This window comes from Serinus canaria, chromosome 5 (assembly GCF_022539315.1).
Source record: "Serinus canaria isolate serCan28SL12 chromosome 5, serCan2020, whole genome shotgun sequence".
Lineage (NCBI taxonomy): Eukaryota > Metazoa > Chordata > Aves > Passeriformes > Fringillidae > Serinus > Serinus canaria.
This window is the reverse complement of record NC_066319.1, coordinates 47,131,499-47,148,315: the sequence shown is the minus strand read 5'-3', so window position 1 is coordinate 47,148,315 and position 16,817 is coordinate 47,131,499. Positions and strand designations below refer to the sequence as shown.

The 16,817-nt window shown below is 40.8% G+C and overlaps 1 protein-coding gene across 3 annotated transcripts; it reads left to right on the top strand.

The window, feature by feature from the left end:
- The first annotated feature begins 70 nt into the window (after window positions 1–70).
- DDX24 (DEAD-box helicase 24) lies at window positions 71–16,172 on the top strand. Of its 3 annotated transcripts, none has more exons than XM_018907274.3 (9): window positions 71–153; window positions 664–1,412; window positions 4,379–4,756; window positions 6,398–6,551; window positions 6,917–7,432; window positions 9,531–9,606; window positions 10,185–10,373; window positions 12,831–12,960; window positions 14,424–16,172. In XM_018907274.3, exons 2-9 carry the CDS (start codon window positions 683–685, stop codon window positions 14,645–14,647), a joined length of 2,397 nt encoding a protein of 798 aa, XP_018762819.1. In that variant the 5' UTR covers window positions 71–153; window positions 664–682; the 3' UTR covers window positions 14,648–16,172. The 3 variants fall into 3 exon arrangements, with proteins under 3 accessions (XP_018762819.1, XP_018762818.1, XP_050831204.1); XM_018907273.3 differs by having other exon boundaries at window positions 78–267; XM_050975247.1 differs by having other exon boundaries at window positions 78–267; window positions 12,831–12,964; window positions 14,428–16,172.
- Window positions 16,173–16,817: the final 645 nt, after the last annotated feature.

Sequence of the window (16,817 nt, the reverse complement as noted above, 5' to 3'; positions counted from 1 at the left end):
CGGCCGGGATTCCAGGCGGGATTCCCGCGGTCCCTCACGCCTCACCTCGGGATCGGCGCCGCGCAGTGACGTCACGCACCGGGTAACGTCACGCACCGGGTAACGTCACGCGGCAATGGCGGCGCCCAGGATCCCACGCGGGGCCCAGCGGAGGTAGCGAAAGGCCGGGCCTGGGCAGGGCCCGCGGTCTCGCTCTGTGCCCCTCCGTCCCTCTCCGTCCCTCTCCGTCCTTCTCTATCTTTCTCCGTCCCGGGGCTCCTGAGCGCGGTAAGCGCTGGGCGGGGCGGGGGGAGCAGGCGCCCGGAGCTCCCGCGTGTGGCGGCGGAGGCCGTGCTGGGCCCCGCCGCGGCTCCGCTGCTTCCCGGGGCGGGCAGGGGTGGGAGCGCTGCGCGGCCTGCCGAGGGGATTTATCCAGCAGTCCTGCTTTTATCTCCGGAGGTGTTCCAGGAGGGACGTAGTAGGCCTGGCCTGCCTGTTGTATTTAGTTATATTATAGTTTAGGTTATATTTTAGCTATATATATATTAGCTCGAAGTTATATTTATGTTATTGGTATATTTAAGAAAGAAGTAAAATAATTATTCTGTGGATACCCGTTTGCTTGAATATCAAGGTAGTCTCCATTGCTTGGATTTTAAGGCCTTCTTTTTTTTCCTCCCTCAGTTTCTTTTTTAGGTAAAAAATGAAGGCCAGGAAAGGAGGGAGATTTAGATCTTCTTTTAAATTGAAACGAAAAGGCATTGAAGTAGTAGGAGAATGGAAAACCGTGCCAATCGACCCCAATCTATTTGCTGAGGAGGAGTTTCAAGATATAGTGTGCTTGGAGGAACTCACAGAGTACAAGATAGTAAGTTCTTCCAAAGTGGGGAAAGTAAAAGAGAAGAAGAGAAAGGCTGATAATGCTTCTGAAGAAGGCATTGAGGAGGTGGAAGAACCTGTTGTTCCTCCAAAAAAGAAAAAGAAAAACAAAGATCTGAGAAGCCAAAGAGATAACAGCAATACTCCTAATGCAGCAGAAAATGATGTGCTGGTTGATAAAGAGGCAAAGTGTAATGAAATAACTGAAGAAGATGCTAATTTTGAGGACCATGGACATGTGACTGAGAGCATGTCAAGCAGAAGAGACACTCCAGAGAAGAAGAAAAAGAAGCCTAAAAACAAGGCTTCTCAAGCACAGGAAGCCCTTCCATCAGTAGCTACTTCTAAAAAGGTCAAAAACTGGACAACAGAAGTTTTAACTGCCTCAACTGATCAGAAAGCTGATGTGTCTGCATGGAAAGACCTGTTTGTACCTGAGCCAGTGCTGCAGGCCTTGAGCTACCTGGGGTTTAGTGCTCCAACTCCTATTCAAGCCTTAGCCTTGCCTTCTGCCATTCGGGATAATATGGACGTTCTTGGTGCTGCAGAAACAGGTACAAGTCTGTTCAGCTGATCCTGAATGCTGGGGGCATCCCTTTCTCTCCTTAAAATGTAGCCCATGGCTGCAAGGCTTTATATGCAGAAGAAGCAGCTTTTCTGTATTATAAAAGAGCCTTTGTCTTTTGCATATCCAGCATATTAGTGGAGTTTTAAAATTTTGAAACTTAGGTGTTTGTAAACATGGGAACTTACATGTTTGTGAATGTATATGTTTGTAAATATGGGAACTCCCGTCTTTACAAAGCATGCAAAGCTTTGAAGCCTCAATGAGTTTCTGTGCTTTTGGCAGAAGTCTCTTTTCTGTTTCTTAAACTTCTTCCTTTTTTGGGAATGGTAAGGTGATACTCTGCAAAAGGCAGAATTAATGAAGCAAGCAGGGTCATTTCTGCAGCAGCCAAATACAATCTGTGGAGATATCTGTGGAGATAATAGTGTGGAGCAGTAAATAAACACTGGGCACAGTGTTAAGTGTGAATATGACCCAAGTCCTACTCAGAGCAAAACGGGCCCACCCTGTGCTCTGTCCCCCGGTTTTGGCTGTGTGTTGTCACCAGCCCTTCTCCCTTCTTAAAGTGAGTTATTGCATTAATGATTTGAGAGGTAGATTCACATCCATCTTGTTCTCAGCTCATGCTTTGAACATTGCTAGCCTTCATGAAGTTTGTTACAGCTTCTTCTTTACTTAATGCTATGAAGTCTCAGAATATTATGGTCCCTCAAACTTTGCTGTTCATACCTTTGAAGTTTTGTCTTTAGCAACATTTTTTTCCCTAAAACACCTAGAGAGAGGAAGCACAATTGGAAGCTGCCTTGGTTTAAAAGCTTCCTTTAGACTCTCTTCATTTGTTCCAGTTGCTTTATCTCACTGCTTCTCTGTAAAGTCATTTTCTGCTCTCCAGCAAGAAGGTATAGTAACTAATAAGATATGCAGTCATTTGCATTTTTATTTTAATTAGAAGCTGCATTGATGCTATTAGCTTTAGTAAGATTAGAAAGCCCCACAGGGAGTGTTTTTAAAAATGGAACTGAAAATTTAAATGGTGTTTTTTGTACTGCAAAAAAGTGCCATTTAGGCAGTGCTGGTAAGCAAACTCCTCTCTAGCTGCAGAATGGAAAGCATGGTTGTTGGCAGGCTGTGTTCTTGCTTTATAATTTTGTATACCCCTGAGGTAGTAGGAATGTGTTTTGCTCATTTATTCTTTCCAGAGTGAAATCCGGATTCTCTCCAGAGAGTCCATCATGTTCCTGTAGAAACTTGGGAGATGTGGACAGCTCCCTGTCAGGATGTGCTGCAGCTGGGAGAGGTTGAAACACTCTAGTTCTTTTTTCTGCATCCTCCAGCACCTCTTAGCTTTGGGTCTGAGGGAGGCATATGCAGGGTTAAAGAACTAATAATCTTTTGTAGTAGCAGCATTGAGAAGACTGGGAAGATTTTGATATGGCAGTAGATCCATGTGCAGATCAGACAAAGGGAATGTCAAAACTTGGTTTTGCAGTGGGTCTAACCCGTGCTGTTCATTACTATGTAGAACTAGTGAAGTTTCTGGGTAAGGAGTCAAATCTATGTGAAATTATACAATATGAAACTCCTTAAAAGAGCACAAATTGGCTTGAACTGTAGTACTAAGATATTCTTTCCTTCTGGTTTTGCATGCCTGTCTGTGTCTGTGGTTTGTGTGTTACAAAGATAACATGTCCTCTGAGGTGATAATTTGTTTAATTTGTGGGTGAATCTAGTGCCTGTAGAATAGTCCTGATTATCACAGCCATAATCTGTCTGGGTGCAGTACTAATATTTGCACCAGCAAACTACATTGCATTTAATTCAAAATCAGCAGTGCTCTTCACCTTGAAAACAGATATTCTGTATTACAACCTTACTGTATAAGTGCTCTAAATACAGGTTATAAACATTTTCCACTTCAAGTGCAGGCTGAAGTCATTAAATACCTCCCAGCCATGCAGAAAGGTGGGTAAATGGATACCAGACTAGGCAGCAACACTGGTCAGGATGCTGACACTGGGCTTATCTATATTCACTCATATTAAGGTTCTGCCTTTAAATAGGCAAGATTCTGTGTTCCTGAATTGGCAAACCTTTACAACTTTTTGATATGGAAGGAATTGAGATGAAATTTCCGGAGGACTGTTTTCCAGCAGTGACCTATTACAGGAATGGTGTAATAGTGTCTTTTCTCTGGATGCTGCTTTCATGATTAGTGAACTGCTAGATCTGAAAAGCTTAACTGGGGTGGATGTGCAACCAGGCTTTTCCTAATGTCTTTATTACTGACTGATAGTTCAGAAGGAAATATTTGGCAGGGAGGTAACTTGCATTTAGTACCGTGAACCTTTGCAATTAAGCTTGCTTTTGACAAGCGCTGTCTCTCCAAAGTGGATTCTCTCTTTTGAATTAGATGTGTAAGTTCTGATTATAAAAATGTGACCCAGTGGTAGATCAGGAAATTAGACAGTGGGGTGTTTCAAAATACATTATCTTAGAAAGTTGTAAATACAGGACTATAAATTGAAGATGGAAGCTAATCCTTCAAGTGCATTCCAGTTTGTCCTTGGCCTCATTTGTTGTTCCTTTATTTGGAGAACGTTGATTAGAACTTTCAATTAGGGCATGGTATTCTCCTTATGGGCATACAGTTCTTTAAAAATATCTTGACTGCAACTGCAGCTTTTTAAAAACACTTTTAGAACAAATAAATATGCCTGACCTGCTAGAGATTGGAAAAATACCTGTTCCCCAGGAACAGGGGAATGGAGATGTATAAAGGGAACGGGAGAAAAGATGCTACTGCTGCAAGTTTCTGGTCTTCTAAAGATCATAAGTTTGCATCTGTTACAATGGTGTGTTTTAAGAACGGTGTGTGATTGGCTGTTGCTTTTCTCATCTTTTCAAATAAATGACTTGTCAGTCTGTGTTATTATTCTTGTTTGTTTTTTTTAGGAAGCGGCAAAACGCTTGCATTTGCAATTCCGATGATTCACTCTGTGCTGCAGTGGCAAAAATCAAATAACTCAACAACCAGAAATGACAGTGTTTCTAAAGAGTCCCATCAGCATCATGATGAACCAAGATGGGAAAATGAGGATGAAGCAGAAAAACTAACCCATCAGCAGGTTGAAGATCGCGGAGATGAAGATGATGCATCTTTCACAACAGGCTGTGTGAAGGTGCTGGAAAATGTTGAATTTGATTCCGATGACGAGACACACACTGTTGGCTCTGATAAAAACAGACCTCTTTTAGGACTGGTCCTTACTCCTACAAGAGAATTAGCTGTACAAGTAAAGCACCACATTGATGCAGTTGCAAAGTTTACAGGTATGTAAATCCCAGAGGCCATGTTCCACAGCCAGATTAGACTGTGTTTGGATCTTGGCATTGGTGTTGAGCCAGAATGTGTGCTGCACTTTCTTCCATAAAATCATAAAATTAGTACAGCTTTTGAGGGGTTAGAGTTTTTAGCCACTGATGTGTGAGAAATGCATGGAGATTCTTCAGTGAGATGCACATGGTGGTAAGCAGTTAATGTGAGCTATTCTGCTTTAAAATGTGTCTTCCTTCAAAGAGGTATTGATTCATGCTCTCACAACAAAGAATCAGTACTAGATATCTGTCGACAGCTAACCTTGTTCTAGTTTTGGGTAATGTAGGCTCTATATAATTAATAGTTTCATTATATATAAAATTTTGATTATATATATAATTTCTTTTTTTTACAGGTATATCAATCTTTGTATATACTATATCTATAACTTTCATCTGTCTAATAAAAAAAAAAGTTATGGCCATAAATACTTAGAGTAGATGGCATTGCTGGATTGTCTGTCTTATCTCCTGCAGCAGTCAAGCCACAGAAGTGTTACTAAATAACATTCCTGACAAAAGCAATTCCCCCCTCTTCCTTTCCTTTCCAAACCAGAAGTCAATATATCTGTTAAGTGAATGAATGAGGACATGAAACTGTTGAAGACAGTGAGTTTTTCCCAATTCTTTCCACTTCTCCAGCACCAGTAATTGTTTATTTATTAAAGAGGTTATGTAGTGCAGCACGCTACTTTTAAGCCCATCCTTCTTTCGTGTCTGTATGCCCTGCTGTGCTCCTCAGTCTGCATCTGATTACAAGGCTTATTTTAACTGCTGGGCTGAAATAATCAATTTATGTCATACAGTTCTGATAGGAGCAGTGCTATTTATGTATAAAAATCTGCTGCCCAAGTGATAATACAGTTGCTGCAGCAGGAGAGGCAATATTTTGATGTGGACTTTTTATTGCCTCAAACTCACTTTGTGAAAAAAAACTGCTGTAGTGTTTCACAAGTAATCCAGAAAAGAGATCAGTGGAAGCTGGGATACTGTAAGGGTCTTGCACAGTAGCATTGAGTTTTTCAGTGGCCAGTGTATTCTTTGAAGAAATAGAGTGAAATAAGCCATATGTGGAGTCTGCTTCCAAAGATAAACTCCTTTTAGTACCTCTGCAATCTACTTAAAGCTAACGAGGTCTGTGCTACTGGGCAAGAATCAGTAATCAGGTGGGAGCATGCTTTGTAGGATTATTCCATAGCAAATGAGCAGCTATTTAGCAAGACAAGCATTTCTCAGGCTTATTCTTGAAAGAATCTTCTGGTTATTCTTAACAGGAATATGTTTGTTCATGCAAATATAAATGAGAAAACACGAGACTCAGAAATTTGTTTAAACAAAATTAACAGCTATGGATGTGATTCTTCATGCTGTTGAAACACTGGTGCACTAGTTCTTGGCATCTAACGATGATGAGAATTCTGTAAAATTGAGTGCGTTTCTGTATGCTCAGTGTTACATAAAACCCCTGAAGTTTCCTGGCCAAAGTGCTTGTTGAAGTTGCAGTGTAGACTGTTTAAAACACTTCATGAAGCAGATATATATAAAAACATTCACTGGTAAATTAGTGAAATAAAATCTGTTATTTATATGTTCTAGGCATTAAGACTGCAATCCTAGTAGGTGGCATGGCTGCACAGAAGCAAGAACGTGTGCTGAATCGAAAGCCGGAAATTGTAATTGCAACCCCAGGCCGTCTGTGGGAGTTGGTTAAAGAGAGACACCCACATCTTTCAAATCTTCGTCAGCTCAGGTAAGGGCACCTTTTCAGATAACTGCTGGATACTGAACTGGGCAGCCCTGCATACTGGTTTGGTTTACTAACAGATTGAATAATTTAGACTACACTAGGTCACCTATTTCTGTGTTGGTGTTTTATTGAAATGCACATTGGTTATTTTGATGGAGAGAAACATCAGTTAAAGACAGTAGTAAAAACCTGATTTTTCAAAAAGAAATGCAGAAGGCTACTGTAGCTGCCTCAGGATACCTGGTATTCCTTTTGGTTTTTATGCATAACATCCTTTATGTGTTTAGCAGGAAAAGTTGTTCTTAAATGTATCAGGTTTGTATTTAGCTGCACAAGTGTATTTTTACTGTGTGTTTTCTACTTGACAGGTGCCTTGTGATTGATGAAGCAGACCGAATGGTTGAGAAAGGTCACTTCTTAGAGCTGTCTCAGTTGCTGGAAATCTTAAATGATTCACAGTATAACCCTCGACGACAGACTTTTGTTTTTTCTGCCACTTTGACTTTAGTCCATCAGACTCCCGCAAGAGTGTTACAAAAAAAGAATGCTAAAAAGATGGACAAGAAAACCAAACTAGAATTGTTAATGGAAAAAGTAGGAATAAAGGGCAAACCCAAAGTAATAGACTTAACAAGGAAAGAGGCTACTGTTGAGACACTGACAGAAACCAGAATCCACTGTAACACAAATGAGAAGGACTATTATCTCTATTACTTTCTTCTCCAGTATCCAGGAAGAACCATGGTCTTTGCAAACAGCATAGACTGTGTAAAACGCCTCAGTTCTCTCCTCACAATCCTAAATTGTGATCCTCTTCCTCTGCACGCCAACATGCACCAAAAGCAAAGACTGAAAAACCTGGAAAGGTTTGCTGAGCGAGAGAGGTGAGTTGATTTTGACTTTACTAGTAGAGAAAAAAAGAAATTGCATAAAGGGTGGTGATGAGGGGGAAGAACTCTGTTAGAGTAAGAACAGGTTGGGGAAGTTGTCTGAGGATGTGAATCCCCTGGTCATGAGCCCAAGATATTAATGATTAAGGATGAGGTTTCGCAGTTAAGGTGATGAACTGGAGCAAGTTCAGTGGAAGGCCACCAAGATACTCAGGAAGCTCTGGCTCTGCAAGAGAACAGGCTGAAGGGACTGCGTGTTTGTATTACCTGGGAAAAGTATTTTGTAGGGAGCTAATACTAGCCTTCTGACACCATAAAAGAAGGTTATTCAGAAGATGGAGCCAGGCTTTTTAGAGTGGTGCTTGATGGGAGGAGGAGGGGTAATGAGTGCAAGTTGAAATAAGAGATTCAGGCTGGATATGAGAAAGAGCTTTTTCTCTGTGAAGACAGTTGAGCATGAGAACAGGCTGCTTGTCTTGGACTTTTTTGAGACTCGGTTGGATAAAAGCCCTGAGCAACCTGATCCAGTCTTGCAGCTCATCCTGCTTTGAAGAGATTTTTCTAGAGATCTCCTGAGGTCTACTAGAGCCTGAAATAGCTTGTGGTCCAGGAGCTTGTTGCTGCTGAAGGAGCTGTCACTCCCCTTGTTTTCAGACATTTTTTTAGAACTGTCCTGCACAGCTCTGCCCAGGTCTGGGCTCTCCAGCTCATTTAATCCTCTGTAAGTTAATGAATCTCCATAAACCATCAGAAAACTAACCACTTATTACTCATTTGCAGGTTTAGTCACATAAATTAGTATCCCGAGGGTCAAAGTATCTTTGAGTAATGCAGAAGAAAGGGCAATTGTACCTTTCAGCAGTAGTGGGCAGCCAGGGCCTACCCATGCAGACCCATCCTGCCATATTAGAAAACATTGCTTTGGGTTGTCTTTGGCATGGCCTTTGGGAGGAGATTTTTAGTGTCATTTCTTCCATGGTGCAGAAGCCTCACAGTTGAGTCCTGCTGTGAACTGCTGCGTGCTGTCTGGGAGTTTGTACCTTGTTAGTAGATCCAAGCATGGAGAACAAAGGTTGAATTGCTGTGATGGAGCTGCAGCATCCCTTGGCATATGTATTGATAGCATTTGCATAGGTCAGGTGAAGTGTTTTCAGAGACTGCAGATTTTCAAGGCAGGAAAGAAATCTATGAGACCATCTCTCAAGGCCTTCTGCAGATTGCAAGCTGTAGAATTATCTGTTGTTATTTCTGCTTTGAACCTTGTAGCAATAGAGTATGCAGTCAGATGCCATAAAATCGTAACAAATTTCTGTTACCTGAAAGGTATTCATTTCAGTTGCTGGGAGATGTTTTTAAAACAAACTGTTCCATATCCTGGGGGGACTTCTGTCTCTACAGAGACTGCTTATATAAAAGAACAACTTTTTTGAGTAGCTCATTTTGTCTAACAATAAAGAGAAATAGTAACTGTTAGAACAGAACTCCCCTCTTTATTTTTAGGATTTAATTTACTGAGAGTGTATTTGAGTGCAAGTTGGTAGAAGACACTTCACTCCCAAAAACCTGTTATTTAAATAGATAATGTTAATAATGTGATTTTTCTCAACTGGTGAAACTTTTAATAACATGTCCTGCCAGAGGATCAACTGTGTTAATGGCAGGGTCGTAGCAAGCTAAGGAAATTCTTTACAACCTAGACAGTGCACTGAAAAGTGTAATGCAGGGACACATACCCCCCCTTCCTCATTGAATAGCAATTTTTTCTAGCATTCTTGTGAACTTAGAAGGAATACATAGGAAAACAGGATCCAGCAAGGTAATGCATTTACTTATTGAAAACAGGATAGACTTGCTAAAGGCAACACTTGCATTTTAAATTTTAGTTTAAGAATTATTGTTTCAAGACTGCCCTTGAGGTGAATTTGGTATCATTTCTGTAAGGGCAAACAGAATGCATATGTCCTACAGATAATACAGTATAAACCTGTTTCTTAAACTGCTGTGGTAGAATTCTTGGTGTCTGTATTTTATGTTCCTTGGCAAATTACTTGCTCTTCAATTTTACATTCATTAAATTTTGTCACTTTCTCAGCTGTGTCCTCCTGACAACAGATGTTGCGGCTCGTGGTCTTGATATTCCTAATGTCCAGCATGTCATCCACTACCAGGTTAAGCATTTTTAACGTTTTTCCTTTTACTATTTTGGTTTGATGTAAGTTTTTGCTGATCCAAATCCTGAACACTGTAAAGCTGTAATTCTTGGTCCCATATATAGTATAGTCCCAAGTGTAGAGATTAAAACATTTAACTGTCCTTAGTGCTTTGTACCTAAAGATCTCATTTCTGCAGTGACTGTAGGTAGCATTCTATGAATGTGTGATTATGTATCAGAAATGACATAATAGATAGGATCCTCCTTGCTTTTTGCTTACCTTTGATAAGCAAAGGTAAGCAAAGGTGTCAAATTACTCAGTCTTATAACTCTTCTCTGAAGACACATAAAAAATTTTTCTACTTTGCCAATGAAATGACAGAGGGTCAGAAGTTAGGAAAGACTCACAAAAGATTACGCAAGGAAAAATTCTGGATCAGAGGACACAAAGTGTGTCCTGACATCATCTTTTACATTACTTTCATCTGTGTTACATGTTAAAACCCAACACTGTTTGGCAGCCTCTTGTCCGAGGCACGGCAGGCTGCTGGCCGCTGTGCTGGCCGGCCCCATGGCTTCTCTGGCTTCCTGCAGGTCCCTCGCACCTCGGAGCTCTACGTGCACAGGAGCGGCCGCACGGCCCGAGCTGCCAATGAGGGCCTCAGCCTGTTGCTGATTGGCCCCGAGGACTTGATCAATTTCCGGAAAATCTATAAAACACTGGAGAAGAGTGAAGAGCTGCCATTTTTCCCAGTTGATGCCAAGTGCATGACTTCTATTAAGGTAAAGAAATAACAGTCTTTTTGCAGCCTGAGTAGTTGCTTCCTTATTAATATTACTGATGTGGTATTGCCTGTCGTGTTCTTTCCAGGTTTCAGATGAAATTTACTCTTGAGGATCTGGATTAAAACATTTAGTTAATTACTTAATATTTATTACTATACATTACTTAATAAATATTACTTATATTACTTGTATTTATTGATTATTATATTATTTAATAATTAATTTCTATTTTTTAAGCAATATCTATGATTTCTCATCAATAACTTGCCCAAGAAAGTTGTTCAAATATCAGCATCACTTACGTTTTTCCAGAAACAGTATAGGGAAGTGGATATGTTTTGTGGCTGTGGAGCTGGGATGTCTCTGCTAAGTACATTGTTTAAAGCCTCTTATGTTAGGAACAGACTAGAGAACAGTAGCAGGTTCAGGGATATTCAGTGGTCTTCACCTGCCTCTTCCCATCTGAAGTTGTGAGTTGTCTGCTTTTCTAAAAGTTCCCATACTGTGAAGCCACAGCTGCCACTGAACCCTGTCAAACTGAGTGTTTCCCATTCCTGGATTATTGCTCATTTTAAAGAGCATTGAGTCACTAACTCACAAGATAGACAATGGTTAGAATTTACCAAACAGTGTGTTTAAGAAAGCATCTAGTCACTGCTAATTTTCTACTTCTTTAGTAAGAGACTAATATCTCAGTGTTCTCTTAGCAGCTTGGATGGTCAGTCATATACAAATGGGACATATTTAAATACTAGATTTTAAAGTAATCCAGCTGGGGTAGAAATGTCTGAATATGGCACAGTCATTGAGAACAGGGAAGAGTGCAAGCAGTCAGATAATGCAGCAGGTATCTTCCTCATGGTATTTTGATTCAGGCTTACCTACTTGGACTGGACTGAGGCCAGGGTCTACCCCACTGGCAACAGCAATACTTGGGAATAATGACAGGAATTTTCAAAACTCAGGCTTGCTGCAGATAGGGTATTCCTTTCAGGAAATGCAGCTTTCTGAAAGAGGAAAGGAAATCAAATAAATGCTTCCATGGATTCTTTTTTTTCTCCTCTTGGTAGTAATGAAGATAATCTAATTTCCACCCCTGTCTCCCCCATTGTCCCCTTCCACCCACTAAATGTTTCTAGTTAGTGAGAGAAATCTGTTACTTTGAAGAGTGTTGCTTCAGAGGTTCCTTCTGCGTTTCTTGATGAGTAGTTGTTGGCTCTTATCATGCTCTGTCAATTAATGGGCAAATAAATGTTGTTTCTACACTTTCTTTTTCCTGTAACCTCTCACAATGATCTCTCCTATCTGTAATACTGCTCCTCTCCCCAGAAGAGGAGAGGAGCAGTATTACAGTGTCCCCTCTGTAATTGTATTTGCTGGACTCCAGCCTCATAAGCCCTTGCAACAGGCTTTGTCCTGGGTTTAATCACACAAAGTCATTGTAGCTGGGACTAATAGCGCTGCTGATTCTTTGTCTGTCCCATTGGCACACTCATTCTCTCCTTTTGCATGCCTTCATTCAAGTTCAGGAAAAGTTTGAAGGGGTTTCACTTGAGAGGAAAAGAATTGTTGAACCAGGGTAGATTTAAAGAGGACTTAAATTTTACAGAGATGGAAAAGCTTACTTTAAATTTCTTGTAATGATCTAACAAGTGACTGATTTAGTAGTCCACTGCAAGTGTTACTTCTCTCTCTCTCTTTGTAGTAACTACCCTGGCAGTCCTGGCTGCTGCTGTTACTGTGCAACGCCTGACTATTCTGATTCCTGCATGGTTTTGCTTTATGCAGCTTCAGGCACATTCCAAAGAGCAGCACTTGCTTCTAGTTGGTTCATAATGTCTGTTAGTGCAGATTTTCTTTCCACAGAGAATTAGTTATTTGTTTGGGCCAGCTGGAAGCCTGCAGGTCAGGTTAAGTTTGCTGGACATCTTTGTTCCACCTATGTGCAGCTGGGAAGAAGGACAGGACATTCTGTCCTGTGCCTAAACAAGATCCAGGTGCATTCCTCAAAATATGATCTGTTCCTTCCATATGGCCTGCAGGAGTTTACTTTCTTCAGAGTGGAATGAAAGTACTGGCTGCTCCTTACTGCTGAGACTAATAACTCTGAGATCAAGCTGTACTATATAAGTATGAAACTTGGAAATGATTGGTATCTGAATCATGGTTTGTTCTTGATGTCTCTCAAGTGTTTATAATGATTCATTCATAGAAAGTTGAGTTAACATTCAGGTATGTTTAGCAGTTGAGATGTTTAAGAAGGGAGATTCTATCATGGATCTAAGGAAGGAAAACACTAGTGAATGATGATGTGTTATTAGGTGGGACGTGAGTAGGGAACAAAAGTGTCTCTGCATCCCAGTTGTATTGCAGTGCATGCTCTCAAACACTTACTCTGCTGAAGTACCCCACATTTAAACCTGATCATAATGTCCAAATGTGTTTTCATTGCAGGAACGGATGAATTTGGCAAGGCAGATTGAGAAGGCAGAATTTTTCAACAGTCGGGCAAAGCAACACAATTCCTGGCTCCAGCAAGCTGCAGAGGCTCTTGAGATTGATCTTGATGATGACATGTTGATGGGCAAGTAGAAAATGTTTTTTCATGGATATGCTCAGTAGGGCCCATAGTGCTGGTGTCCAGAAGATGCCTCACCATGGCAGAGAAGCTTCAAAAGCTGCAGGGCAGGGGTTGGGGTGAACAAAAGCAGTGTTTGTGCATGGTGTTAGTGCTGTTTTCAGGATGGTCAGGCAGCTGGAGCTGAGGAAGTGAGGTGTGAGTGTTCTGGCAAGTTGCAGACAAGTCTGCATGTTGTAGGACCAGAACTGGTGAGCTTCTGGCAAACACTTCAGAGTAGTCTAAGCAGCCCACTGTGTCCTGATTTGAGTCTTGTCCCCTCTTGTCATAGAGAAGGCTTTTTCCACACTTCTGCTTCTCTCTCCCACTCTCTTGTAGTCAGGCATAGGGACAGGAGCCTGACAGCTCTGTGTGGGAACAAGCAGGAACTGCTAGGGAACACCAAATATTATGTGAGCCTAAAGTAGGTTGAGCTGTGTGGGCTAAATGGCCAATACATATATTGAAATTGATGAGGTTTTTGGTGGTTTGTTAGAAGTAAATAATTTCTTATATTTTTAAAATTAAATATTTTGCAGGCTGTAGCTGAGAGAATTTGTAGGGTTGTACAACTGCAATGGCTATTAGTTCAATGCCATGAAATTTTGCAAAGCTTAGACTCACTGTAAAATGCCCCATTATGTGTTCATATTTCAGGAGCTGTAGGTATGATGTCCTGCCAGTTCTTTGAAGGCAGGCTGAATAGGATTACTGCAGAGGTCACTTCAGATTAGTCTGGCTCTAACCTGTTAGCTGCAAAGTTTGCCAATGCCTTTATTTTGAAACATGTTTAGATTCGTGTCTTTATTCATGCCTGGACTAGCTGCTTCTCAACCACTTTGCAAGCAAACACTAACCATCTCTGTCTGCATTGTTCAGGAGTGCTTTCAGATAATTAGCACTCCACTGTCTTGTTTTGACATAATCTGAGTATGCTGTGCTTTGGAATGAATTTCCAAGTAGCACATCCAGTCCAAGTAAGTTGTAACTCTCAAGTGAAACACTTTCTAATTGCCACCCAGAAACTTGCCAGGTTTATGCTTTAAAGTGTACTCAGTCTCTAATTTGTACGTGGCTTGTTGGAGCCCAATGAAACTCCCAGTCATTCGTGCCGTAAGTGAAGTGCCTCTTACACAGTCACAAATGATTTAGTAATGTGCTTTCAGTTTTACCTTACAGCAAGCTTGATTTCATTTTTCTCCTCAGTTCAGGCCTTAACTATGGCTACTCAGTAGTCAGGATTCTTCCTGACCTCATTACCTTGTGAACAGCCTGGGTGATCTGAAAATGTCACAGATGACTTGGAGTTGAGTGACCTTGTTAGAGAGAGAAAGCTGGGTCAGCATCTGCCCTTATCAGGTCTTAGAAACACCTGCAATGCAAGATTTTTCTTGTTGTAACATTCTCTATCTTTTGATTTCTGCCCCAAGGAAGAAAAGCTAGTGAGCAAGAAGAAAGCCAGAAGCAAAAGATGCTGAAGGGGATGAAAAAACAACTGAAACATATGTTGTCCCAGCCACTGTTTAAAGTCCTTATGAAAACCAAGTACCCAACACAGTCTGGAAAACTACTCTTGCCTCAGACATCAGAGGGCATTTCAGCTCTAGGTGCCATGTCCAAAAAGCAAGCCAAGAAGAAGAAATCAATAAAATAAAATCAGATAACAGCAAGATCATTCAGTGTGACAGAAGCAAGGACTATCCTCAATCAAGGCTGTTAGTGCTTATGGAGGAACCCAGCTAGAAGACAGATTGTGTAAGGATGTTGCCTGTGTATTGGTTGTGCAGGCACAAAACAAAATGCTGATTTAAAGGGCTTAATTAACATGTGGTTAGTTACTGTTGAATCTTGTCTTGGATATTGGTTTTTTATGTTCTTATTTTTTTCATAAATCTCTATATTAATAGAAATTAATTAGTTTTCACATAGTTCTGATAATTAGTCCACTTTGTGAGATGGGTAAGAGTTACTGAGTGGAATTCACTGTGGACATACTCAAATGGTAAAACTTGATTTGAATTTTAATGTTTTTGAAGGACAGGGGAAGATCAGCTATATACAGTGCAAGTACAGTCTGAGCTGGTGGTAGTGGGAGGTTTGGCTTTTACTGCCTCTAGCTCAGTGTGGAAGGCAGAAAATACAGATAATGTTACCAGTAAGTCTACAGTTCTGGTTATGGAAATGTCCCTGTTTTCTCCTCTGATAATATTTCTGTTCTGTTCTCCACCAGGTTTAATTCTCTTAGTCCTGTGTTAATACATTTGAATGTGCAAAAAAAGTTAGGGTGGCAGTGGGTCAGGACTGACCTTGGGAGATGTGTAGATTTCTGAGGAATAAGTGTTGATATTCAGTGTTTTCTTGATTTAATTTTGAAGTTAAGCCTGTATTTGAAAACATGTTAGAACCATGATCTTCACTGTAATAGAAGAGATGATGTTTTGAAATGTCACTTTTGAGGATTGCTCCATGATAATTGTGCTTTTAAATAATTCTAATCTGATCTGGGCAAATATTTTTTAAACTGTTTTTTAAAATATACCAGAAAAATATATTTTGAATTTTTGTTAAATTATATCTGCCATAAACTTCAAAGCCTCTGTCTGTTTTGAGTTACTTGAAATTTCTAAATCCCTCATAGCTGATGCTGTTTACACTTAGCAGGCAAGGAGAGGGGAGAAGTACCCAAAAGTTAAGAGAGTGGAATCTGTATTGGTGGGAGGACAGGTAACCTCCACCTTCTGGCTCTGGGTGAGGCTTAGTTTCTGTGTCTCAGACCGTGTGGAATGAACCAGTGTCACTGCCATGACAAGAAGCACCAATTTACTCTGCTACCCAGGGAAATTTGTCTGTGGAGTTGAGACTTGCTAGTTATGTGAGAATAGCAAACTCTTTATTCTTTCAATCTGTGTAAATAATTGAAGCTCTCTGTCTCTGGAGGGCTTTTCTCTTGTTTTCATGCATTACTGAAGAAGATCTCTGACAGTGTAATCATAAGCACACAGAGCTTGTCAATGATGTATGAGACTTTCCTTGCAAGGCACTGTTTGTCTCATGCCCTTGGGAGCAGAGGGGAAAGTTTTGGGGAGAAGAGATGGGAAGGTTGTGTTTCCTCTCTCATGTGAGGAGATGCATCTTTGGAGTTAATGTGACATCTGAAAAACAAAAACAATTTTATGACAGTTCTTTGTAAGGAAGGCTGAAAAAAGGAATTGAACAGAGGTAAGCATGCCCTCATTTTTTTCGCATGTCATTTTAATCAGAGTCTTACATTATGATAAGGAAACTTGTATTGGTTTTGCATCCTGAAGGGTTTGAAGACCAGGTAAGCCTTTTCTGCATCTTATGATACATTTCTGTTTCCATTTCATTGACAAAATCAAGGCTGGATCCTGACAACAGAGCTCAGCATCTCCCTGTCTGAATCTGCATGAATTTTGGCAATTTCTAATTCCATGAGATCATGAGAAGAACTGAGTTGGGGGAAGTGAGGGTATTGTTATTTCATTTCTATCATTGATATGAAGTTTTTCAGTTGCTTCTGTTTCCCTGTGTTTAACCCAGCTGTCACACTCCCAGCCCACCATCTTGCCAAGTCTCCCCAGGATGGAGCATGGCACTTGTGCCCTCCTTGCTGCTTTCATAGAATCATAAAACCTAATTCCACCATGCCCGATAGAAAAGGGCCACATCCACTTGTTTATTGAACACTCCAGGGGCACTGACTGCACCACTTCCCTGGAGAGCCTGTTCCAATGCTTAATGGTTCCTGTTTGCTTGTGGGACATGCTCTGGGGCTGGTTTTCTTCTGCAGCCTCTTATGTGCT

Bases quoted from the DNA above. Each gene is read 5' to 3' on its own strand.
- DDX24 (XM_018907274.3), top strand. From the start codon at position 683: ATGAAGGCCAGGAAAGGAGGGAGATTTAGATCTTCTTTTAAATTGAAA. The intron at 7,433-9,530 runs GTGAGTTGATTT...TCACTTTCTCAG, and splicing joins AGGTTTGCTGAGCGAGAGAG to CTGTGTCCTCCTGACAACAG. The intron at 12,961-14,423 runs GCAAGTAGAAAA...TTCTGCCCCAAG, and splicing joins TGATGATGACATGTTGATGG to GAAGAAAAGCTAGTGAGCAA.